We start from the raw sequence: 26,017 nt of genomic DNA on the forward strand, positions 1-26,017 counted from the left end.
AAAATGAAGTAATTAACAATTATACTTCTCCTCTCGGCAATTGTCTATGTTAATGCAAAATCTGTGTTAATAGGTATCTGGGCTTGCTCCTTCTATATTCTACTTTTTTCATTGTTCAGACGCCCAATTATTCAAGTTATATTACCAGTTATATATACTCCATGAGAGATGGTATGTGGTGCTAATTTTTGTTTTCTGCTGTGGCAGGCAAGACTGAATGATCTAATGGAGTCTAAAGGTGGGAAGAAGAAGTCTAGTAGTAGTAATTCATCATTGTTCTACGAAGCTCCGTTAGGTTACAGTATTGAAGACGTTAGACCTCACGGTGGAATCAAGAAATTCAGATCTGCTGCATACTCCAACGTGAGTTTGATTGTAAACTATTGTTGCCTCTGTCTTCTTTCGTGTAACTGGCTTACTGATTTCATTCCATATTTTGTTTTGCAGTGCGTGCGAAAACCATCCTGAGATTCCCCAATTGTTGACATAATTTTTTATTTTAGTCCGCTCAAATTGCCATTTTTTTTTTCTGTTCAGCTATTTTTTTTGTCAGCATTACCTCTCTACTTCCCTCGTTCTCTTGTTCTTGTTCTCCGGTACACCCTTTCAGTGCTATTGAGTCAAGATGGCTGTTCCTGTCTCTGCTATTGGATTTGAAGGCTATGAAAAGAGGCTCGAAGTTTGCTTTTCTGAGCCTGGCTTCTTTGCTGATCCTGGAGGGATAGGCCTCCGTGCTCTGTCCAAATCTCAAATAGATGAGATTCTCAAACCAGCTGAATGCACCATTGTCAGCTCACTTTCGAATGAACATGTTGATTCATATGTTCTTTCAGAATCTAGCCTCTTTGTGTACGCTTACAAAATTATCATCAAAACTTGCGGGACTACTAAATTGCTTCTTTCAATCCCTGCCATTCTAAAATTAGCTGATACTCTTGCACTCAAGGTGCATTCTGTGAGGTATAGTCGTGGGAGCTTCATATTTCCCGGGGCTCAGTCTTTCCCACATCGTAGCTTCTCCGAGGAAGTAGCTATCCTTGACGGTCATTTTGGCAAGCTTGGTCTAGGAAGCGTTGCATATGTGATGGGTAGCGCTGATAAAACACAGAAATGGCATGTGTACTCTGCTTCTGTTAACACGGAGCAATCTTTTCTCCCTGTTTACACACTTGAAATGTGCATGACTGGTCTAGACAAGGACAGGGCGTCTGTTTTCTACAAAACTAATTCCAATTCAGCTGCTGCTATGACCAAAGAATCTGGTATAAGGAAGATTCTTCCGCGTTCAGAGATATGCGATTTTGAGTTTGATCCATGTGGTTATTCCATGAATTCCATTGAAGGCGAGGCCATCTCTACAATTCATGTTACTCCGGAAGATGGTTTCAGTTATGCAAGCTTCGAGTCTATGGGTTACAATTTTGAAGAAATGAATTTGGGACAGCTGCTTGAGAGGGTTTTGGCGTGCTTTGATCCCACTGAATTCTCAGTGGCATTGCATCTTAACGTTGTGAATGATGAACTTGGAAAGAAGTTGCCGATTGGTGTGAAGGGATTTAGCTGCGAAGGGAGCAACTATGAAGAGCTTGAGAATGGTGGATCCATAATCTACCGCAGTTTCGAGAGAAACAATGGGTGTGCATCTCCAAGGTCAACACTTAATAAATGTTGCTGGAGTGAAGATGAGAAGGACGAGGAAAGTTGAAGAGAGTAGTTCAAATTGTCTTGTTGTTTTTTATTTTTAAGTTGAGTTTCAATAAAATGCTGTTAGCTGGTGTGGTTAATGGCTGCCTAGACATGGATAGAGTTTGTTTTTCAGAGTTATGTTGGCTGTGTGATTCACATGGCAGAGCAGAGTCTTAGTATATTATTATTTGTATTATGAAGGAAGCCTCCCAGCAGGCTTTATAGTCTCAATTGTGAGAGTGGACTAAGATAGTTATGTTGCTTATTGAGAAATTAAGGAATAATATATGATAGTATTATACTAAAAACCCATTTTTGTTTTTGCAATTCAAGTGCATTCAATATCTAGTTTGTTGCCTATTTTCTTTGCTTTTTTTTTTTTTTTCCCACTTCATGAAGTAAAGTATTACTGGAATCTAACCCACAAATTGTTGTGAGCTTCATCAGTGGTTTTAAGGCGTGTTAGGAGAGCCTTAAATATATAGGCTCTGTTTGAGAATTAGCTGTTAGCCGATTACATTAGCTGATTTGACTAGTTGTTGGTGTAGACCTGTTAGCCAAAAATTAGCTGATTGATAATAGCGGTTTATGCAAAAAGACTAATAATGGCATTTCTTTTTTTAATACATAAAAATATATTTAAAATAATTAGGGTTAAAGAAGTCCATTAATTTTAATATTGCAAAACGCTAATTCAAAAAGCTCATAAAAGGAGCTTTTTCTAAATTAGCGTTTTCATTCCAAAACTCTCTCCGAAACCTTTCTCCACCAAACACTCCAATCAGCGGTTTCAGTGGTCAAACCGCTAAAGTTGGTCAAAACCGATCTTTTTATTCCAAAACGCTTTTTACCAAACATGGTCATAAGCTCTTGCAAGAGCGGTAGCTTTCCATATACCTCTTTCTAGGGGTGCACACAAAAAACCGAAAATCCAAAAAACCGAAAAACCAAACCGAAACCAAACCGAAAATAAGGTTAACCGAAACTGATGGACTAGTGTACGGTTTTTAATTTTAAAAATAATGGTTAATGGTTACGGTTACGGTTTTCTTATTCCAAAAACCGCGGTTAACCGAAATCGATCGAATCTCAATTAAATATTAAAAAATAAGAATATATTTATTTATATTTATATAATTATATATTATCCAACTATATTAATTATTAATTAGTTAAATAATTAATTATACTTATCTAATTAACTATATACTTAGTGATGTTTGTTGAAGAAAAAGGAAAGAACATACGAAAAATGAACTTTCAAAATAAAGATAATCTCGTAACAAAAAAATAAAGATAAAACAATAAGATACTTAAATCATATAATAAACAATATACACAATGCCCGAGATTATCAAAATAGAAATAAGAAACTTATCCAATTCTAGGGTTTATCTCATCCAATTTTGCAGCAGAAACTTATCCAACATAAAAACAACATACACAATGTACGAGATTATCAAAAAAATATGAACCAAATAAAAATAAAAATATGATGAAAATAAAAATAAGTTTTTGAATTAAAATTGAATCCTATTTTTATTTTTATTTGGTTCATATTTTTTAGTTTCTACTACCATTTCTCCACCTCATTCACTCTAGTGCATAGTTCACATATACACAATGCACGTATATCTCTCTTTTCGCCATTAATCGCCAACTCGCTACTGATCCACTATCTCACTCACAATAAAAATTAGAATTATTTAATTATTTTTATTTTTAGTTACTAATGGTTAGAAACCGAAATAAAAGGTTAACCGACCGAAATAATTGGTTAACCGATTAATGGTTAACCGAATTAAGTGGACTAGTGTATGGTTAGTGATTTTAAAAAACCGATCAAATGGTTAACCGACCGAATTAAGCTTAATGGACTGGTTAACCGACCATGTGCACCTCTACCTCTTTCCTTTTTATGTATTAGTAATTCATTCGAGATTCTATTATAATACAAGTCCAATTTCGAAAAATGAATGAAATAATGTGGTACAAATAAAAGAAAAAATCGTTAAATGATAATAGGGATAAATTTCATGTGAATTCTATGTTCTTTTGGTTATATAATGTGCACTTTGAAACATGTATATATTGAAAAATAAAGTTATGACATAAGAATCTTAAGCCCAATTTAAATTTTGTTATGTATATAATTTGAACGTTAAAGCTCTTTTATATGAAAAAATAAAATTATGAGATATAGCCAACATCAAATTGATGCTAGAAGCAGATTTGATGTAGTTTTGTGATATTTTATAGATGAATAAAAACGTAAGAAGTATGTAAAAATAAAAAAATAAAAAAACGATAAATTATAATTTTAAATATATTTTGTTAATAAATAAAAACATAAAGAGTATGTAAATATTAATTAAATAAGAATAAAATAATATTATTTGAAAGAAAATGAGGAAAATAGGTAATAAAATGGGTGGGAGATAGAAAGATTGTTTAAAGTAGGCAAAGAGAGCACCTAACCTTCCCCACGAAAAGGAGGAAGAAGAAAAGGAATAATAAAAGTGAAATTATTTATTGACAGAAGTGTAGGACCAAATTTTCAAAGAAAAAACTATTATCATTATTTCTACTTTTTGTCAACCATACATATTTATTTAAGGCTCAAATTCAATTTCATTTTCCAAACCCTATTTCTATCCACAAAATATATGTGCGGTCATGGTGGGTTTTAAGGGTGTGCAATAACTGCAACTACATAAAATATTCTTTATTTCAAGACTTCAAATTTAGGAACTATTTTACTAGAACCAAAAAAAATTGTTATTGAAATATTGAGTTATTTAAAATAATTTGATTATTTTATAAAGGGTAAAGTTCAAATAAAACCCCTGTGGTTTCACTAATTTTTAGATAAAGGATTGTGGTTTACTTTTTGTCAAAACAAGAATTGAGGTTTCAAACTTGGATTAATGCTATTAAAACCATCTTTAACGATCTGAAAATGAAAAATTTCAAGAATTAAAGTTGTTCAATGTCATATTTTTTATGGAACTACATTTTCGATTTTTGAAAATCATCTTTTTTTGGAACTTTCTCTCTCTAAACATTAACTTTCTCTCTCTTTACCAAACATCATCTAAACAATCTCAAAATAAAAAAGTTGAAGAATTAAAGTTGCTTAAAATATTAGTAGTTCTTAAAATATGTCATTTTTGAAGTCGTCAAAGGTGATTTTAATAGTATCAATCGAAAAAGTCCTTATTTTGTTAAAGTTAAAAACCTCAATCCTCGTTTTGACAAAAAGTAAACCACAATCCTTTATCTGAAAATTAGTAAAACCACAGGGGTTTTATTTGAAATTTACCCTTTTATAAATGTTAACTATAACTGTTTTTGTTGCATTTACTTATCATAAGAGTATTAGTGATTTTACTTCAAATAAAATGCAACAATAAGTATTTTTTTAGCTATTCATTATAAGAGTATAAATGATTTTGCTTAAAAAAATGCAACTATTTTTACTTTATTATTTTCTGAAATTAAATTCTAAAATATATATTTTTTTTTGGTTTGGAATAAGGTACAAGAATACTTTCAATATTGACAACCAAGAGCAGTTTTACTTTTAACGTCTAAAATGATACAATTTCATCCATACTGTTGGCAACAAAGAGTAAATTTATCACTAACATTGGTGAGTAAAGTTAATTTGAGAAATAATTCATCAAATTGTCCATGAGGTAAACAACGACTTAACGGGATCTTAAGGATTTCAATAGCTTCATCCTCGCTAAACAATTCTTTCATTAATTGCATTTTCTAATAGTCCGTCTGTATAATAGATACAGTGAATATATTGTAAAGATGTATGTATAATGAAGATAGAGAGAAGTATAAGAATATAATGAATTCTATTAATTAGGGTTAGTCCTGAAGCCTTCTATTTATAGTGATAAATAGAGGAGTTAGTGTAGGATTAGGAATACACAATACGTGCTATGGACAATTATAAACACTATAACTAGATAAGAATCTGTTGGCCCAAATAAATAAATTTTATTTTCATATATATAAGAAGCTTGCATTTAATTTTATAGTAAAGTCCAAATAATAATAAAAAGAAAAAAAAATTCAAAAGTTTGGTAGGTCTCGGCGATGAAAGATACGTAATTGACTGCCTTTCATTAATCACTGAATAGGATATATATACAACAAATAAGATAATAGAGAATATTCTAAATAGCTAATTATAGTAATGATAAAATATGTACAATATCTATCACACCCCGCAGTCAAAGCGGGAGGTTGCCGGACGCTTAAACTGTCACGGAAATCATCAAAAAGAACACGAGGCAATCTTTTAGTGAAGATGTCGGCAATCTGATAGCGGAAAGGAACGTGATGAACACGGACCTCACCTTTCTGAACCTTTTCGCGGACAAAGTGAATGTCAAGTTCTATAACATAATTATAAAATAGTAACAACTAACCATTAAGAGAGGTTACTTGGTTGTTGCATAATTAAGTTTGTTATCCCTTGTTAATGGCAAACAGTTTTTTATTCCCTAATTTCCAAAATTAAGTAGTTTGAAGCCCACACAGCAGGGTATAGGAGCGCTAGATTTGGCACGTTGCTTTTTTATGTATAAAATTAGACCTGGCAATTGTCGTGTTCGAGTCGTGTTCGTGTCGTGTCATTTCGGGTTCGTGTCAAAAAGAGTAAACCCAAACCCAACCCAAAAACTTTCGTGTCAAAGTCGTGTTAATCTATTCGGGTTAGTGTCGATTTCGTGTCGTGTTTTCGGGTTACATGTAATTTTGTTATGCATATATATTAATAATAACTCTTAAAAATATAAGAAGATATGGTACTGTTTTTAAACATTTTGTATCATTTTTAGATTAGTATGTTAACAATAATTATCGAAAAGTTCAATAATATCATGTTAGAGGATCATGTAATGTGTTTATAACAATTTAAGAAATTCAAATCAATATTTGCAATTAATAATTATAATTTTATTATCTTTATTAATAAAATCACATAAAAAACACGAGAGAATATAACAATAATTTTCAATATCCGTGTCATTTCGTGTCGTTTTCGGGTTCACATATCAACACTAACCCAACCCACAAATTAGCGTGTCAATTTCGTGTCAACCCAAAAATGACCTATTACCTATTAAGCTCAACACTAACACTAAAAATCCGTGTCGTGTTCGTGTCGTGTAATCGGGTCGTGTGTCATTTTGCCACCTCTATATAAAATTCCGTTTAATCTTTGATTAATTACAATTTTGGTCCTTCTTGTTAATTAATAATTTTTTTCACCCCACAATATTTTTATAAACGACAACCCTTCTAGTAGAATGTTACGTAACCTTGTTACTAAGTGCACTCAAGTGAGAATGGTTGTTACCATAGATGCTCTAATATAGTGCTACTAATATAGTTATAGATAACTTAAAAAAATTGTACGGAATTGCCACTAATATAGTACTTCTAATGTAGCTACTAATATTTTTTTTTAATGAAAGGATGGGACGCGAAGGGAGAACCGGACATCCCAACTAGGTTGGCACCCCGGCACACTCCCAACAACCGAGATATTATTAATAAAAAATGAAAAAAATACAAAGAAAGGGGTAGAGAAGAAAAGAAAAGAAAAGAATCAAAGAAAGCGAACATGTCCTAAATTACAAACGTCGTCAAACATTAAGGATTGACAGAAAAACGGAGCCGTCGGCCACTAATGTAGCTACTAATATAGCTAAGCCTTTCTCAAATAACACCATAGGATAGGATAGGAAGACTCATAAGTAATTTACATCGTGCCCTCAAAAACTTCCTCAAACCAATATTTAAGACTTAGGACTGTGTCCATATTGGAGTTTGAGATATGAGATGTGTAGCTTTTGTTGTACTGAAAAGGAAATCAGATACCCAAAGTCCCCTTTATCAATTTATCCTAAATACTTAATTGGACATTTGAATTAAGGGTCAATTTGGTCCTTTTAAGTTAGGGATTAATTTAGTCAAATACCAAGTTTTAGTATAATTTGACCTTTTAATTTGACATATAGGGTTAAATTAGTCTAAAACTACGCATATCAACATATAATTAGTAGTTATTTGACACATATTATATCACTTTATTATGCTGACATGTGTCATTCTGAACTAATTTAATTTTAAATGTATTATGACCTAAACTTAATCTACTAGTCAACTTCCAAATTGATCCTTAACAAGAAACCCGACAAATACTTTTCATTAATACTAAATAAAAGGCTCATCTCCTCATTATTATTGCTCTAGGAACATATTAATAATCTTTTGATTTTCACAATTAATTGTAACAGCCTAGCATGATAGTAACAGCCTACTATGTAAATCTTATCCAATGTTGTCCACTTTCGGACCTCACGGCTTAAAGATTAAACCTCACAACTTCGAAATCTTGTCGAATGTTGTTCGCTTTCAGACCTCACGGCTTGAAGATTAAACCTCACAACTTCAAAAGACATCCATATTCTAGCTCAATCACTCCTTGCTATTTCCGATGTAAAATACAATTGATTTCTACTCTCATTACCATTTTTTAAAACCATTTTTTGCTCGGATCTAGATGATTAGCATAACTTGTATCCATTGTCTAAAGATGGGATGGATCAGTAAAACCGCACCATCCGAATACAATTAACAAATGCTGCAAAATTATTGCAGCCCAAAATCTAAAAACTTGTACTTTCAGACTGATACATATATGCCTTACAAATAGACTTTCTCATTTTCTCCAAACTTAAGAATTGTACAAAAATTTCAAGAGGGGTTACAAAATTCTTAAACTTCAACCCTCTTTCTCATATTGCAAAATCAAGATGCTAAAAAAGCCTGGATATATTCTCTGGCCTTGCTTCTGCAGCTCTCAGTATGGTCGAAACTTTCTAGCAGCTCGCAATTGCTGAATCCGCTTTCTATCCTGCTCAAATTTGCTTTGTAGCGCCAAAATTTCTGCACAAAAATTAAATACTCTTTACATATTGCATCTCTCTTGATTTTGAAGGTTCAACATATTTCTGGGGAAAAGTAATGTAATAAGAATGAAAAGGAAATGAAGCAAGATTCATCATACCGTTCCTCTGAGATTCTCTTTTTTGAAACCGATAGAAATCGAGATTAACTTCTTTGTGCTTCTTGGCAGTCCCCAGACTCTCTGCAACAGCTGGGGCAACAGAACCCACAGTGATTCCGCTTTCTGAATCTGTTGTCTTCTTCCTTCCTTTATGATGTACAACAACTGTCCACCCATCTTTTGAAGCTTCAGCTTCTCTTTCTTTTTTTTCCTGTACCATGCCGCAACAACATGAGCGAAAAATGAAAACACATACACCATTAACAAGATAGGACAAACATACCTGTTCAAGTTTTTCATCATGAGTATTTATAAAATCGTCGATCCTTTGTTGCAACACCTTCAAACCTGGTCTACTTTGATGGTATTCCGTAAGCCATTCTGTTAAGCAAGTTCCAAATATGAATATTTAACAACATTGATAATTTTGAAATATATATACATATATAGGAAGAACTTCGAAAAACACATATGCAAGGTCGCTGGATATGGTTAAATATATTGCATTGAAGTTCGAAGTATATACTTTTCATTCCTTTTGAGCAGTCCTCTTCTCCTGAAGAAATACATTGAACCTCATCTTCAATAACTTCTTTCTTTTTCAAAAGATTCTCGCTCTTCTGCGATGCGTCACTCTCCTTTTTCCTTTTCTTAGATTTCTTGGATTTACCTATAATAAAAAAAATAAAGCACCGTGAGAGAAATAGTATAATGTTTTTACAACGAAATTGTAAAAAAAAAAAGTGATAATGTCATTACTAGCTCTGGTCTCAGTTCCATCTATAGCCTCAAATTTCAATTTGAGATCATCAATATTTGCTTGATTTTCACTTGGGCTTTTGTCTTCTGCTCCATCATCTGGGTAAACAAAACATAATCAATCAGTTAAGTGGAGTAATATAAATGAAATAGTAAAATAGCACGCCATAAGCTGGCTCCTTGAGGTGCCGAAGTAAGAGTATTATAGCAATATGCTGCAATGCAACCTTATCAACATACTCACCATTTTGTTTATCTAATCCACCTTCGTCCTCAGTATCCAGCTGGTTTGATTTACTAACTAGTGAATTGTTTTTTTCGTCGTGTTTTCTTTTCTTCTTAGATGCTTTGTTCTTTATCTTTTTTCCTTCTGCTTCAATATTTTTTTCTGTGAAATCAACAAACCATAAATAAGACGATCATTATATATCTAGTAAGAGTGAGAAAATCTTTTATGCCTCATCCATTTTCACCTTTAACGAGTTGAACAACTTTCCCATTATCAACATTGTTTCCCTTCTCCCTCTTCTTTTTCGTCTTTCTAATGGGCTTGATCTTTTCACTCTCTTCTTCCTCTTCTTTTACTTCTGAAATGGAAAAAATTTAAGCATCAGAATACAAAATTTCTTCTCATAGTTCATGAATGACTTGTACAATGGTTCAAACTAAGAATAATATAAGTTAATATTTTCACAAATTTCCAATCACTGGCTATTTAGATAAAAGACCATGATTAGCAAAGGGTTTGGTTACACTCTAGGTAGCTACTAATCTATCAGATCTTTCCTAACAAGTGGTAAGAACTGAAGTGAAGGCCTAAGACCGCTTCTTCCTTCAACTAATTGATTTTTCTAATAAGAAGAAAGAATACGACACAGATGAACTCCAAATCTCACTCATTAGTCTACAATAGGGATTGCTGATTTTGAAAAGCCAGTACTAAATTTGCAGAAGGCAGTCAAGTAGAACACAGTTGGAAAGAATTTTTTGACTTAATACATAATTACACACCTAAACTTGTAACTTTTTTCTGTTTGGCACCCAGTCCTTATATTTTGACCAACACTCAAACTGAACTTGTCAATCTGGACCTATTACACATCTGAATCAATTTTGGACCTTCGGCAACCTTATTTGCTGATTTGGCACCCTTTATTATTAAGGATTAAAAAATATGTTGCATGTCATGTCAGATTTGTAGTCCGCCAAATCAGCAAATAAAAGTGTTGGAGGTCCAAAATTGATAGGTTCAAATTGACTAGTTAAGGTGTGTGATAGATCCAAGTATAAATACAGGGTGTCAAACGGCAAATGGTTACAAGTTCAGTTGTGTAATTATGTATTAAGCCAAATTTCTTTTATCTCAATAGAAGTGTATCTAGTATGCCTTTTTTTTAATCTCAACGGAAGTGTATGAAGTATGCCATATTGTTTTCACTTGTATAAGTATTCTCCTAATGATCTGCTTGTCCACTCTAGGTGTAACTCATTTGTAACTGATTGGTGACAGACTAGCTGATGCCATAGATATAAGAGTGATATTTTTTGTCCTAAAAATGTTAAAACAAGCTCTTACTTATAATATGAATGCGTCTGAAATTTCTTCACTCCTTTTATCTTGATCTTTCAGAAACCGACATAAATTGCCTACTTCATTCTCAAAGACTTTAAAGTACAACACAACCTATCTTAAGCAAGTATTTACTTCTAAAATTCTTAGAAATTGTTAAGGATATTTACATTACACTGAACCCTGTTTTTGCAGCAAAGTGATTCTCCACCATTCAAAGGAGTGCACATAATTGAAATTGCAAAGAGTACAGATACCATGCACCACAAATATGGAATTGTAAATTTTAGAACACTTTTTTGTCCTGATAGGAATTATCGTTAACACCTTTGTTTAATTTTAGAGCATTCTCACCTTTAATGGGTTGAATACTTTTCCCAGTATCAGCATTGTTTCCCTTATCCCTCTTTCTTTTCTTCTTTTCAATGGGCTTGATCTTTTCATTCTCTTCTTCTTCTTTATTTACTTCTGAAATTGAACAAGGTTAAGCACAAGCACCTGATAGTATATTTAAAAAAATACAATACCATGATTTGCATGAAAAAAAATAATTGCTCAAACTAAAGACAATTAGATAAAAGATCATGATTAGCAAAGAGCCTTCCTTAGAGATGGTGAAATTCAACTGAGACCGTGAACTAGTTGATGCTTCCAATAAAAAGAATAACCCCCCAAATGAAGTTATGATCTGAGATGCTTAAGGTAAGGCACAACATAGTGTATCTTAAGCAAGTATTTGCGTTTGAGACGCTTACAACTTGTTAAGGATAATTCTATAACACTGAAGAACCTGTTTTTTCAGTGCCATTCAAAGGAGTGTCTAATTCACAATTGAAATTTTCACTAAGAAAAATAGGTCACCATGTCAATTTAGATTAGTAAATAATGTCGAATAACGTAACTAATGGATGCACCAAACAACAAGGTGTGGATCAACCGAAACCAAGTATTTCTGCACGAGTACAGATACCATCCACCATAAAAGAGTACAGATACCAAAAGAGGAGACAAAAGCGCTTAGTTGCTAACCTTTGATATTCAAACATAAAAGAGTAAGCATGAACTATCAAAGAATTTTGAGTCGAAAGATTGTTAATAATAAACTACAAGAACAGAAAAGGAAAACGAGATAGGATTTTTCAGATACAAACTATTAAAAAGGTATGAGCTTTAAGCGCGACATACCCTTTTGGAAAAGCTCCGCGCCAGTCTTCTTTTCCTTCTTCACCTTCTTCCTTTTCTTATTCTCCTCCAGTTTCAAGTTTCCCATGTTCTTCACCGAAAAAATCCTCCTTTCTCTGCCTGCAAATATTTCCAGTCAGTGAAGAGAACCTGTGCAGGGAAGAATAGAGCGTGGCGCTTTCTTTTGTTGTTTAACCTACAAATCCGGTTCGTTCTACTGACGAACCCGGTTCAATTGTGTTTTTTTGTAGTGTTTCGGGAATATGAGTTTCCTCCCCTTAGTAGGTTTATATTTCTATTTTCTACCCCTACAGAGTTCGTATTTCCCTGCCTTGACCCACAATTTCAAAGAACTAGAAGACGCCCAATATCAACAAACTCATTGCAGGAGTTCGATAAAAATGGCTACTTTAGTAGCTTTGAGCAATGAAACCCAATTTGTTCAAAGCATATGCGCCGCTGTACTAAAGGGTAGCTGGAACAGTCTCTTGAAACCTAAGATTGGTTGTAATCTGACCACAACAACCATCCATCAGGTACTGTTACAGCTTTCTGTACATAGTAATAGTCATTCTCTTTCTTGGGCATTCTTTAAATGGATGGAATCATCGATTCCTAGCTATAAACACCCCTTACAGTCTTCATGGACAATGGTTCACATTTTAACCAAATACAATCACTTTAAGACTGCACAGAGTTTGCTTGAGAAGATTGCATTTAAGGATTTCTTGTCGAGTCAATCTGTTTTGAGTGCTGTGGTGGAGATTCATGATGACCCAGATGTGAATTCTCATGTTCTTAGTTGGCTTGTGATAATTTATGCCAAATCAAAGATGACACAAGCAGCAATCCAGGTGTTTGAGCAAATGCGTATTCGAGGGTTTATGCCACATTTGCATGCTTGTACTGTGTTATTGAATTCTTTGGCTAAAGATAGGTTGACTGATTTGGTCTGGAAACTTTATAAGAAGATGCTTAGACTTGGTGTTACTGCTAATATTCATGTCTATAATGTGTTGATTCATGCTTGTTGTAAATCTGGAGATGTGGAAAAAGCAGAGAAATTGCTGACTGAAATGGAATTAAAATGTGTTTTTCCCAACCTAATCACATACAATACACTGATTTCATTGTATTGCAAAAAGGGTATGCACTATCAAGCTCTATCTGTTCAAGATAGAATGGAGAGAGGAGGAGTCAACCCTGATATTATTACCTATAACTCGCTTGTTTATAGTTTTTGTAGAGAAGGTAGAATGCGAGAGGCTCTGAATCTTTTCCGAGAGATTAAAGATGCTACTCCTAACCATATTACGTTCACCACTTTGGTCGATGGTTATTGTAGAGTGGATGATCTCGATGAAGCTCTGAAATTGCTTGAAGTAATGGAATCGCGAGGGTTATATCCTACTGTCGTTACCTATAATTCAATTCTGCGAAAGTTGTGTGAAGGAGGCAGAATAAGAGATGCAAATAAACTCCTGAATGAGATGAGTGCAAAGAAGATTGAACCAGATAACATCACATGTAACACATTGATTAATGCTTATTGCAAGATAGGAGATATGAAGTCGGCCTTGAAAGTGAAGAACAGGATGGTAGAAGCTGGTTTGAGGCTAGATCAGTTTACTTACAAAGCATTGATCCATGGATTCTGCAAAATACACGAGATTGACAGTGCCAAGGAGTTCTTATTTAGCATGATTGATGCGGGTTTTTGTCCTAGTTATTGCACCTATTCATGGCTCGTAGATGGTTACTGCAGCAAACAAATGGAAGACGCAGTTATCGAACTCCCAAATGAATTTCTAGGAAGAGGTCTTTGTGTTAATGTAGCACTATATAGGGCATTAATAAGGAGATTCTGCAAAAGAGAAAAGGTCGATTGTGCTCAAAAAATATTTACTCTCATGCAAGATAAGGGTATATCAGGTGATAGTGTTGTGTATACCAGTCTAGCATATGCTTATTGGAAATTGGGAAATTTAAATGTTGCTTCAGTTTTGTTAGATGAGATGTACAAGAAAAGGCTGATGATTACGCTGAAAATATATAGATGCTTTAATGCATCTTATGCTGCGGACAGCAGCATCATAAATATTTTCTGGAATCATGTGGCTGAGAGACGCTTAATGTCAAAGAATATATTAAAAGATATGGATCAGAGAAGTTAATATCCGAGCACTCTACTGAATACGGCAGTAGGAAATTGTGCATGACAATGCTAAAATGTTCATCCTTTTCCAAGGTTAGTGATCTTACATTATATGTAATAGGTCTTCGCATCCTTTTTTTCCTAGGCTTTAAATGGCATTATGTTATTTAGTTGTTGAATATGAGATAGTAAATAGATGTATTGCTACTAACCATTTTCAGATGTAAGAACTGAGACCTCTAAGCTCCAACGAGTTCGATTTTGGAAGATATACTTCAACAGGTCACTGTCTGATTCAAATAAGCTACCAGAACTTGGACATGCCATTGTGGAAACAGCTTTTACGTATACGTTGTTTTAGGTTAGTATGTGTTCTTGCACTGTGGAGAGATGATATTCTCACCCTTTTTCCCCAAGAATTAATAGAATTATGATTTCGAGTCTTTGAATGTGAAATGGCGAACTAACATTATTCAATTAGCTTTTTTAGGATTTATCTAGCGCTTAAAGCTCCAATGAGTTGGATTTCAGATACTCTTTTTTGATATTATGAGAAAAGTATTGAACCTTGTCAATTGAAATTAATGCTTCAATAATATGTTGAGCCAATAGACAGATTCTCTGAAGCCACTGATAGAACAAATGAAGTTCTGATGTTTGATATGGCTTTTCAAAAAATCTGCAATGCTATTTTTATCTGAAAACAGCAGAAACGAACACATACTTATTAAATGAAGCAACTCTATAAATTTTAATGTCTGTAATATGTTGAATTAGTAACAATAGCATGGTTAGAGAACTTGTTTAACTAATGAATGCATGAAAAGACTGTTTTTCATGCTTAGGCCAACTTTTTTTTTTCTTTCCTTGAAGATGAAATATCTTCAGCTATGATGACATGTTTAGATCACTAGTGCTAAGACAAGTAAATCAGCTACTGCTTTGTTGTAGATTATATTGGTTAGGTTAGGGGTGTCAAAACGGGTTATCGAGTCATAATCGTGTTGTGTGATCTATATATCTCACTTGATTATATATGATATGAATGGCACAAAAACGATCATAAGTATTGCAAGCTGGTGTGACTTTCTCTGTTGCAACCTTTCTTTTTTGTAATGAATGTCCTTTCCCAATCCAAAGCAGTCTCATGATCTATCTTGGTTGTTGTTTTTGTTGGTTGCGTTTCATGATCTATCTTGGTTGTTGTTCTGTTTTCTGTCTTTTGGAAACAGGTGATAAATTGCTCAACTTGAAAGGCTACTATTCCTTAAAGCAGATTGAGCTAACATATTGATGATTCCGCATGGATTCCTTCAAATTGGTAAAGAAAACGGAAGGAATTATTATTCGCGATCATGTCCGACCTGTGATGTGAATTTGCTGTTTGCCTCCCTGATATCCTATCTCTCACTGCTCATCCAAACTGTCTGGAGATGGATTTTTATAAGATGAATCAAGTAAAGAACTGGAGATAAGCCCAGGGAATCATGGTGAAAAAATGGAAAGGTTTTGGGGTATCATTACCAAGAATATCCTGATTTAAGCCCTTAAGATGGGGGAGAAGTGTGTACCTTTCTGTCACTAGTTTAGCAGTTTCTTAGGATTTTACAGTTGCCTTGTAAATTACAAAGGAAAGTTCTGTAATTTGAAATATATTAATGGCCGCCATTTATTTATTTATTGTGTTGAAATACTCAATAGAAGTTTGGCTGTAATATGTTTACAAAGCTTTCCCTTCCTACCTGAACTATAGCATTGTTAACATTATGATCGTTAAATTTTGTTTCGTTGCATAAAAGTCTTTGCACTTCACATGAAATCGAAGTCAGAATCAAAGAAAATATGAAAACAAAGTAATAATCACAATGAGGTATATATATTTAACCATAATTTGTGATAAAACAAATTAAAAAGAAAAAGACATTGATATAGTTAAAATTGTCCAAAATATATTTTTTGAAAGGATTTTCCTTTTGATTTAATTTATAATAACGTAAAATTAAATGAAATGAAGTCGAAATGCTACAATATTAGCATTGATGCAAGGACTTTATGTTGTGAAATGGAGTTGATGGATGGGTCATAATATAGTCGAAGGGTAATGAATGTATTTTATACATGAATATCATCTTCAATTCTAGAGAAATTTTAGAAACAATGACAATATAATTAAATAAAATATACTAAATATTTTGAAAACTCGTATGGATAGGAAACAGATTTCATGATAATTAACCATTGAAGCATTCTGAAGAGAGACCTAGTCAAGTGCCTGAAAAATCTCAACCTCCTCAAACTTGAGTAGCAGAAAGAAACACACGTGTCAAACAATAGAGCAACATGAAACAGTATAAATAATGGGAGGTGGGAGGAGTTAAAATCATCAAAAACAAATATTCCCTCTTAAGAGTTTCTCATTTCAACAAACACCAAAAGCAGTTTTTTCAGTAAATCATCAAATCCTAAAAATGTCGAGCAACAGTCAGCAGATGGCCTTCAATGCTGGTGAGGCCAAGGGCCAAAGCCAGGTAATTGCATAGCCTAATAATCCTTCTTTAATCTTCTAATTAGTTAACTGTGTTAGTAATTAATTAAGATATATATTGCAGGAGAAGGCCAACACCGTGATGGATAAGGCTAGCAATGTTGCACAGTCAGCAAAGGAATCAGTCCAAGAGGCTGGACAGCAGGTTAAGGCCACAGCACAGGGAACAGTTGATGCTGTCAAGAACGCTACTGGGATCAACAAGTGAAGTGAACAACCTCATCCATCATCATCATCATGCTTTTTTATTATATGCTTTCAGACTCAACAAGAGAGCTTTTTTTTAATTTTTTTTTTTTATTTCTGTTTGATTTGATGTAGCTCTCTCTCACTTTAATTCAATTTTGATTTTTCTTTCTATTTATTTTGCCTTTCATTTTTTCTTTTACCTAGATATTCTCTCTATCTCTAACTTAAAATAAAATAAATAAAAAAGATTAATAATCCACTTATAGAATCATTCCATGATACTTATAAAATGATAATAATATGTGCCTTTTAATTTAGTTGTACTAGTTAAACAACGTGATGTTCTATAGGTTTAATATAGATGAAAATAATAAAGGTGCATTTAGCAGGATAAGGATTTTGAAATTTAAATTAAAGTTCCATGACAAAGCTTTGATTTCTAATATGGTTCAACTTCACCAATTTTCTGCCTACTTTCGAAGATTATGAAACTAAATAATTTCTATGGGAAGCTCAAAATAAATTGGACAACTTGATTTGTGATGTTAGCTTCTAACAAAATCAAAATCACTGACTTCCATGGATATTTGCTGAGCCCATATCTATAATTGGATGTTTTGGATGAGAACAAGTTGAAGTATAAGTCTATGAAATTCTCACAAACCATCTATTAATAATTTATTAGGTTTTTTTTTTTTTATTCTTGATTATATATATTCCATCTGTTTGAGTTGTACAAAAAAAAATTAAAAATATTAAGAAAAAGATTTTGTTATCTTTTATTTATTGATTTCATGATAAATCTATTATTTTAATTAATTGCATAAACCCACGTTTTATAGCACACAACAGGTGATATAAAATATAATCATTTTTATTATTTAAATATTTTTTTAATGTGGGACTAATATTTAAAATATAAAATGTTTACAAGATTTTTACACAACTTATGGGTAATGTTATTTAAATGTGTGATTAAAAGTGACTAATATGAATATACTTTCTCTTTTTCATTTGGGATTAGAGGTACACATAAAAATCCAGAAAACCGAAAAACTAAATCGAAACCGATGGATTAATGTATGGTTTTTAATTTTAAAAAAGTGAATAGTATGAATATACTTTCTCTTTTTCATTTGGGAATAGTATAAATTAGAGGTGCACACAAAAATCCAAAAAGCCGAAAACTAAATCGAAACCGATGGATTAGTGTATGGTTTTTAATTTAAAAAAAGTGAATAATATGAATATATACTTCAAGTCGCCATTGTCACACTCACAATAAAAAATTAGAATTCTTTTATTATTTTTTATTTGGCTTAATACATCATTTGCTCTTTGAACTTGTCCTAAAAGCTTGACTGGCCCCCTGAATCTTGAAAGTGTCTCGATAGCCCCTTCAACTTGCATAAAAGATTCAGTTAGCCCCCTAAACTCGCGCAAAATATAATTAATTGATCACTCGGTTGCAAAAAAAAAAAGTAAGTTAAATGTGGAAGATATATTGCATGAGTCTTAAAAAAAAAAGTAAAACAACCAAAATCGGAGTATGCGGTTCTAATATTAGAGAAAAAAAGTTTTATAGTTGAGCAAGTAATAACTTTCTTTTTAACTGTTTTTGAATTATGTAATAACATTCTAAAATGCGTGGAATACATCTTCCTCATTTAACTTACTTTTTTTTTACGACCAAGTGATCAATTGATTACATTTTACGCAAGTTCAGGGGGCTAACTGAACATTTTATGCAAGTTGAGGGGGCAATCAGGACACTTTGAAAGTTCAAGGGGCAAATGATGTATTAAGCCTTTTTATTTTTATTTACTAATGGTTAGAGACCAAAATAAAATGTTAACAGATCGAAATAATTGATTAACCGATTAATAATTAACTGAATTTAGTGTATTACTGTATGGTTAGTGTTTTTTAAAAACCTGATCAAATAGTTAACCGGTTGAATTAACCGTATTAGACTGGTTAACTCACCATGTGTATCCCTTCCTAATATAAATAAACCTTTATCCATAAGGTGTGTGCATACTCCAGCTGATCTAACTCCGGATGATCCAGCTTTTTTTAAGGATAGGTTAGCCCCTTCTCCTTCAGGGGATGCAGTAAGACTACGTTCTCATCGGAGTTCCACTTCTTCCTCAATCCACTCTAAGAAAAAGGCAAGTACAGCTACTCGACTTTAGAGTCGATCCAGCTTTCGCTTCCTTACTTCCCTCGGGGTCTCAATCAAGTAGGGTGTGTGATCCTAAAAGAAAGATCCTCTCTTGCCTCGCTGAAAGAAAGGGTTTTCACTACCTCTGAAGAGGCCCCGCCTTCCGTACCTACTCTGCATGGTACCTTCCTCTACTGTAGGAAAGAAAAAGCGGGCATTTCCTTTACCTGCGAAAAGAAATCAAAAGCGTGAATGTCCAAAATAAAAGTAAGCATTGAAAATTGTGTGTGTGAGTTGTACTAAAACTTAAGTTTTTAATTAAATAAATAAAGTTTGTTTAATTAAATCCTTCAATTTCTCAATAAGTGGTATCAGAAAAGACAGTTAGGACTAGTTGTCAAGAAAATTTCTAAATTCTCAATCAAGAAAGAGGATCTCCTTTTACCAATAAAATGAGTAAGGATCCAAACGCCACGAGATCGAAAAATCATAAAAGGTTCAAACAATAATGATGGAAGAAACTCCACAGTGAGGGAGTTGGAAACAAAGAGGAGCTCACCAATACCCATAACCAAACAGATGAAAAGGCACATCGACACAAGAATAATAAATGTTATAATTCTAAAAAAAGATGTCATTATGCTCGAGATTGCCAATATAAGAAAGTAGAATAAAACAATGCAACATCCACACACTATCAAGATGAAAGAGAGGAAGATTGGGGCTTCGAGGCATCATTTGCAATTATAGAGCTAATGACATATTATATAGTCTTGCCCTCCAAAGTATATGCACAGAATAAGATAAATTTATCAATTATAATGATGATTAGATAGTGGACTCTGGATGCTCTAACCATATGACTGAAGACAAGGAAAAATTATCGAGCACGATAGAGTATAAAGGGGAGCGAGTTATCACCGTGAACAACTCAAAACTACCAATCACACATGTTGGCAAGATGATGGTCGTGCCTTGATACAACTATAAAGAAGTGCAATTAGAGAATTTATTACATGTACCTGAGATGACAAAGAACTTGATATCATTGTCGCAGCTGACATTCTCGGGCAAGTATGCATTGTTTGGTCTGAACAATGTACATGCCAACTAAAGTTTGAGGCCGACGAGCACACCACTTATGGAGGGATGAATTTGAGTTTGTATACGTAATGTCAATACAAACAACATATGTAGATAAGGCTAGAGAGAACAAGATAGTCAATATGTGGCATGCACGCCTGGGACACATCAGCTACCATAAGTTGAATGTGATGATGAAAAAGTCAATGATCAAGGGACTAGACCTGTTCATGGGTTGGGTCGGGTCGGGCCGGGCCTAATTGGGTTTGACATATATTTACTTTGTCCAAGCCCAACCCAACTAGCATTATATTTACATCGGGCTCGGGCCGGGCTGGGTTAAAAAAACTAATTCTCAAGCCCAGTTCAACCCGCCCACCTATAATATATATTAATTAAAAATAAAATAAAATAAAAATTAATTATAATTATAAAAAATAAAAATGCAATTGAAATTTAATTAATTAGTGTGGAAGAAAACTTTTTTGTCAACTCAATTTATATTCATTTATTGAAGCAGAAACTTAAAATGAACAAAACCAATTGTTATAACAAATTAATAATCTAAATCATCTAAATCGTTTTTTTAAAAAAAACCTAAATCCCTGGATTAAAATTTGATTTCATTTATGGTAACAATTGAAAACGTTATATATATATATATAAAAGGGCGGCCCGGTCGCACTACGCGTCCCTGTTGAGCGAGGGTCCGGGGAGGGGTCCCACCATAAGGGTGTACTGGGGGCAAGCCTTCCCCTGCCAATTTATTTGGCAAGAGGCCGCTCCTAAGACTCGAACCCGTGACCTCTTGGTCACACGACAACAACGTTTACCGTTGCGCCAAGGCTCGCCCTCCATATATATATATATATATATATATATATATATAAGAGCGGGCCGGGCTGGGCTAGCTTGGGTTTTTGAAACAAATACCAAGCCCAACCTATTTTATATGCGGGCTTGTAAGGGTTCGGGTCGGACTGGGCCAAATGATAAATATACATATCCAAGCCCAACCCATAGAGCGCGGGCTTGGGCGGGCCAACGGGTCTTTGAACAGGTCTACAAGGGACTTACACAACTTGATATTAGTATGTGATAGATTCCAGTTTGGGAAATCACACCAACTGCCCTACGTATATTCTTAGTATCGAGCAATAGAGTCGCTCGAGTTGGTGCACTCTGATGTATTTGGTCGTGTCAAGCAGTCATCGGTCAATGGTCATCAATATACGATAACCTTCATTGACGACTTCTCAAGGTGCGTATGAGTGTAATTTATGAAAAATAATTCAGGGGCATTTAGCAAGTTTTAAAAGTTCAAAGAGAAGATCGAGAAGGAACTTGATCGGAAGATCCGGTGTCTTTGTACTGGCAATGGAGAGAGCATACTCCGCACGAGTTTTCAAGATATTTGAAAGATAATAATATTCAATGACAAGTGATCTGCCTTTATACTCCAACAAAATGGAGTAGCAAAAAGGAAGAACTTACACCTTGTTGAGATATGCAGAAATATGTTATATGTCAAGAACGTTCAACCTTAATTATAGGCATAGTGTATGAAGACAACTATACATATTATCAACAAACTACTAGAAGAACCACTGGGATTCATTCCACCCTTCAAAAAGCAATGGAATATCAAACCCACTATAAGTCACTTTTAAGTTTTTGGTTGTGTATGTTATGTTTTCGTTCCTGATCATTTACATAGCAAATTTGATAAGAAAGCTATAAGATGCATCTTTGTGGATTGTGACAATCAAAGAAAAGGGTGGAAGTGTTGTGACCTAGCAATAGGTAGGTGTTATACTTGAAAAATTGTGGTGTTTGACGACGCTTCACCCTAATGGTCTCCCTATAAAGTTGTTCTACCCGATTCAAAATAAATCGAGGAGAAATTATAAGAAACATTTGAAAGGGATAAGGCAACTGAAGAAATCACGCAAGAGGTGGAACTAGTAGAAGAAAACATTGAGAGAAATTCATATGAGAAGACTCAATCTCCATGGAGTACAAGAGTACATAATCAAACACATAGAAGAACAGCCAAGTCATCTCGAAGAGATTATCGACGATGATAAAACAAAAGAAAAAAAATTACCAGTACGAAAGTTAACAAGAAAATGGAGACCAACTCCTACATACGTGAATGCAACATTGGTAGAAGAAGTTGCAAATGAGCCTATGATGTATGAAGAAGAATCTTCCAACAAAGAGTGTTGAAAGACTACGAAAGAATAAATAGATCCTAACTAAATTTGCTGATATACTAGATAATCAAATCAACATTTTTATTTTTATTTTCTAACGTTCTCTTATTTTAATTTTCCTTTAAATAGTTCAAAAAAAAAAATTATTTTTTCTTTTACCATTCCCCATCTTAACATTTCAGTTTCTTAAAATTAATGTCCAATTGATACTCTTTCTTTTTAAGTGTGAACCAATTATTTTTTATTTATTTAAACATACCATTTTATGAGAAATTATAATTTAAGGCTGGAGAAATATTGATGAAATAAATTTCTTTTAATTTTGAAAAACTATAATCTATATAAATTTATAAATAAAGAGTGGGCTTGGATGAGATTAAGGTCCAACCCAAAATATGTCAAAACAGGCCCATGAAAAAATTGTTTTTGTCAAAAATTCATTTAACAGTTCAAATTTGCAGTTGCTGGTGTTTCGTATCGAACTCGCGATCCGATCCACTGAAATCCCCGCTAAAACCCTAAAAACTCCAGTTACACAGTATAATCCCTGCAGGCAAGCAAGCAAGCAAGCAACCTTTCAATTCTTCGAAGAACCCTAAATCCCACTGCACAGAAAATGAGACATTCATGGCGATTGCTTCTCTTCCGTAACCACCTTCGCTCTTCTTTCAGAACCCCGGGATATTCCTCGCCTCATCATTTTCAGTTTCAGGTAAACTCCTCTCCTTCTCTCTCTAGTCTTCGATCTCTCTCTTCGCTTCACACCTTGTCAGGCCAGGCTGCTCATTTCTCTGGCCGTATTATTAACTTCATTAATTCCAAAAACCCGATTACTTATAGTTTCTCATCCGAGCCATTAGTTGAACCGGAAAAGGACCCGGATCACTGTTCTCTTGTATGTGATATTTTCACTAAATTTACTGATGCTGATCTTATTAACAAAGAATTGGAGTTGAATAGTGTGGTTATCACTAATGAAATTGTGTTGAAAGTGTTAAAGTCACTCAATTCTAGCCCTGTTGTGGCTCGGAGGTTTTTCCATTGGGTTTTGGAGAGGGACAGTGAGAAATTAAGCTCCAAAGCTTATAATTTGATGGTAGGAATGGTGGGTGCCAATGGGCCAATGGAGGAATTTTGGGATATAGTTGAAACCATGAAGAAAAAAGGCTATGGTGTGTCAAAGGGTGCACGGGATAGAGTAGTAAAGAAACTTGAGGAAGAAGGATTGAAGGACGATTTGGAGAAGCTAAAAGGGGTTTTTGCATCAGGGTCTGTGGATAATTCTGTTGAAAAAATTGGATTGAGGATCAGTAGGATTGTTAGAAATAATGTTTGGGGAGATGAAGTTGAAAGCCAGATCAAGGATTTGAATGCTGTATTTACAAGTGATTTAGTGAAGATTGTGTTGGACAACTTAGCTATGGAACCTGTGAAAGTTTTGATATTTTTTAGGTGGATTGAGGAGGATGGGCTGTATAAGCATGATGAAACAACTTATAATGCAATGGCCAGTGTTCTGGGTAGGGAAGATTGTATTGACAGGTTTCAGAAGGTGCTTGATGAGATGAAGAGTAATAAATATGAACTGGATTTGGAGACATATGTTAAAGTGTTTGAACGGTTTGTAAAGAGGAAAATGATTAAGGAGGCTGTGGACTTGTATGAGTTTGCAATGGCTGGTGCTAATAAGCCGTCTGTACATTGCTGTACTTCTTTGTTGAAAAAGATAGTGGTGAGTAAAGAATTGGATATGGATTTGTTTTCAAGGGTTGTTAGGATCTTTGTTGGCAATGACAATGCTTTGACAAATTCTACACTTGATGCACTTCTTAAATCTCTAACAAGTGTTGGTAGATATGGAGAGTGCAATAAGATTCTGAAAGAAATGAAGGAAGGTGGGTATGTACCTATTGGTAATATGCAGAGTAAGATCGTGTCAGGGCTTGTCAATGCTGGTAAAACTGATGAAGTTGGCGAATTTGTGGATAGTTTGAAAGAATCTGATGGTAATTTGGATTACAAGGCCTGGGCATCTTTAATTCAAAGGCATTGTGCATCTGGGGACCTTGAAAAAGCATCTGAGTGTTTCCAGAAAATGGTTGAGAAAGGGGGAGCTTCGAACACCGGTTATGTTTTTGAATCTTTGATAAATGCATATTGTTGCAAGAAAAGAGCAATAGATGCAAGCAAGCTTTTGCATGATTATGTGACTCATAAACAGTTAAAGCCTTGGCATACTACCTACAAAGCATTGATAAATAAATTATTGATTCAAGGCGGTTTTAAAGATGCTTTGAATGTATTAGATTTGATGAAAAGTCATGGTTTCCCACCTTCTGTGGATCCTTTCATTAAGCACGTATCAAAGCAAGGAACTGGAGATGATGCTGTTGCATTTATGAGGGCTATGACTGTGAAGAAGTTTCCATCTACATCTGTGGTTATCCGATTATTTGAAGCCTTTTTCAAGGCTGGAAGGCATTCTGAAGCTCAAGATTTCCTGGCCAAATCCCCACGTTATATCCGAAACCATGCTGATGTTTTGAATCTCTTCCATAAAATGCAACCTGGTAAAGATACTGCAGCTTCTGCTACTTTGGCTGTCTAGTTTGTTGAAATGTACAACACACTGTATTCTATGATGATGATGTAGTGTGGCATTTGTTCAAACGTTTTGTTATGATTTTTTTTTGACAACACTTTGAATTTTGCCTTTTGGAGTATAATTAGCTTTATTTTTTGAAATAAAACTAGTTCAAGTTTTAACCTTGATTAAAGGGAATTTTTTTAGTTCCATCCTTGTTCGTGGCTTCTTAAGAGGATGAGTTGACTTGTTTTAGTTGTGCTATCCATGTGAAGTCATGATCATAATTCTTGGGTTCTGAGAATTTCAATTTTCTTGGATCAGCTCTGGATTTGTTGTGATATTGCTATTGCAAGGAATATGTGGTTTTCTGTTAGTTTAACATGATGGAAGTGAAGTTGTGGCACAATAATTTAGTCGTAAAATCTTCTTAGCTTTTGTAGCATAGCAGCTTGTTCAATTGAAAGAAAGATTCACTAAAGATATTTGCTTATTTTTTAAGCTTGAGATCTTTAGCTCTGATCTCTATTAACTTTGTTTGTAAATTTTCATGAAAAATAATTGATCAGTTTTCTATTTCTTTCATATTTAATTGATGCTGTCATACTGAATTTGCAAATCATAAACTTAAACAACAATATGTTGAGCTAATTTTTGTAGGATAAAGTGCAATTTGTTTCTTAAAGCAGTTCATCGGGGTCATTCTTTAGATGATAAATATATCTGGTTAATTTACCTTATTTGGAGCTGGGGCAGAATGAAGTTTGAGAGAAGAAGGTAGAAGTTAT

At 33.9% G+C, this 26,017-nt stretch overlaps 5 protein-coding genes across 5 annotated transcripts; 4 read left to right on the top strand and 1 right to left on the bottom strand.

Moving 5' to 3' along the window:
* Window positions 1–465: 465 nt before the first annotated feature.
* Window positions 466–2,013, top strand: LOC136207430 (S-adenosylmethionine decarboxylase proenzyme-like). Its single transcript, XM_065998687.1, has one exon. The coding sequence runs from the start codon at window positions 626–628 to the stop codon at window positions 1,703–1,705; it is 1,080 nt and encodes a 359-aa protein (XP_065854759.1). The 5' UTR covers window positions 466–625; the 3' UTR covers window positions 1,706–2,013.
* Window positions 2,014–8,276: 6,263 nt separating this feature from the next.
* LOC136207452 (uncharacterized) lies at window positions 8,277–12,504 on the bottom strand. Its single transcript, XM_065998706.1, has 9 exons — window positions 12,297–12,504; window positions 11,466–11,579; window positions 10,015–10,128; window positions 9,786–9,929; window positions 9,542–9,640; window positions 9,309–9,452; window positions 9,066–9,163; window positions 8,783–8,993; window positions 8,277–8,661 (listed from the first exon to the last, which is right to left on the bottom strand). The coding sequence occupies exons 1-9, from the start codon at window positions 12,379–12,381 to the stop codon at window positions 8,576–8,578; spliced, it is 1,095 nt and encodes a 364-aa protein (XP_065854778.1). The 5' UTR covers window positions 12,382–12,504; the 3' UTR covers window positions 8,277–8,575.
* A 52-nt stretch (window positions 12,505–12,556) lies between these two features.
* Window positions 12,557–16,210, top strand: LOC136207443 (pentatricopeptide repeat-containing protein At5g38730). The gene is made up of 3 exons (XM_065998694.1): window positions 12,557–14,541; window positions 14,670–14,809; window positions 15,681–16,210. The coding sequence occupies exon 1, from the start codon at window positions 12,557–12,559 to the stop codon at window positions 14,465–14,467; it is 1,911 nt and encodes a 636-aa protein (XP_065854766.1). The 3' UTR covers window positions 14,468–14,541; window positions 14,670–14,809; window positions 15,681–16,210.
* A 635-nt stretch (window positions 16,211–16,845) lies between these two features.
* LOC136211707 (stress-induced protein KIN2-like) lies at window positions 16,846–17,315 on the top strand. The gene is made up of 2 exons (XM_066002731.1): window positions 16,846–16,976; window positions 17,058–17,315. Exons 1-2 carry the CDS (start codon window positions 16,917–16,919, stop codon window positions 17,199–17,201), a joined length of 204 nt encoding a protein of 67 aa, XP_065858803.1. The 5' UTR covers window positions 16,846–16,916; the 3' UTR covers window positions 17,202–17,315.
* A 5,788-nt stretch (window positions 17,316–23,103) lies between these two features.
* Window positions 23,104–25,814, top strand: LOC136207460 (pentatricopeptide repeat-containing protein At3g02490, mitochondrial). Its single transcript, XM_065998719.1, has one exon. The coding sequence runs from the start codon at window positions 23,262–23,264 to the stop codon at window positions 25,251–25,253; it is 1,992 nt and encodes a 663-aa protein (XP_065854791.1). The 5' UTR covers window positions 23,104–23,261; the 3' UTR covers window positions 25,254–25,814.
* The last annotated feature ends 203 nt before the right edge of the window (window positions 25,815–26,017 follow it).

This window comes from Euphorbia lathyris, chromosome 1, assembly GCF_963576675.1.
Source record: "Euphorbia lathyris chromosome 1, ddEupLath1.1, whole genome shotgun sequence".
Taxonomy (NCBI): domain Eukaryota; kingdom Viridiplantae; phylum Streptophyta; class Magnoliopsida; order Malpighiales; family Euphorbiaceae; genus Euphorbia; species Euphorbia lathyris.

Coding starts and splice junctions, on each gene's coding strand:
- LOC136207452 (XM_065998706.1), bottom strand. CDS start 12,381: ATGGGAAACTTGAAACTGGAGGAGAATAAGAAAAGGAAGAAGGTGAAG. Junction 11,580..12,296: donor CGCGGAGCTTTTCCAAAAGG/GTATGTCGCGCT, acceptor GTTCAATTTCAG/AAGTAAATAAAGAAGAAGAA. Junction 9,641..9,785: donor TGGATTAGATAAACAAAATG/GTGAGTATGTTG, acceptor TTGTTTACCCAG/ATGATGGAGCAGAAGACAAA.
- LOC136207430 (XM_065998687.1), top strand. CDS start 626: ATGGCTGTTCCTGTCTCTGCTATTGGATTTGAAGGCTATGAAAAGAGG.
- LOC136211707 (XM_066002731.1), top strand. CDS start 16,917: ATGTCGAGCAACAGTCAGCAGATGGCCTTCAATGCTGGTGAGGCCAAG. Junction 16,977..17,057: donor AGGCCAAGGGCCAAAGCCAG/GTAATTGCATAG, acceptor TATATATTGCAG/GAGAAGGCCAACACCGTGAT.
- LOC136207460 (XM_065998719.1), top strand. CDS start 23,262: ATGAGACATTCATGGCGATTGCTTCTCTTCCGTAACCACCTTCGCTCT.
- LOC136207443 (XM_065998694.1), top strand. CDS start 12,557: ATGAGTTTCCTCCCCTTAGTAGGTTTATATTTCTATTTTCTACCCCTA.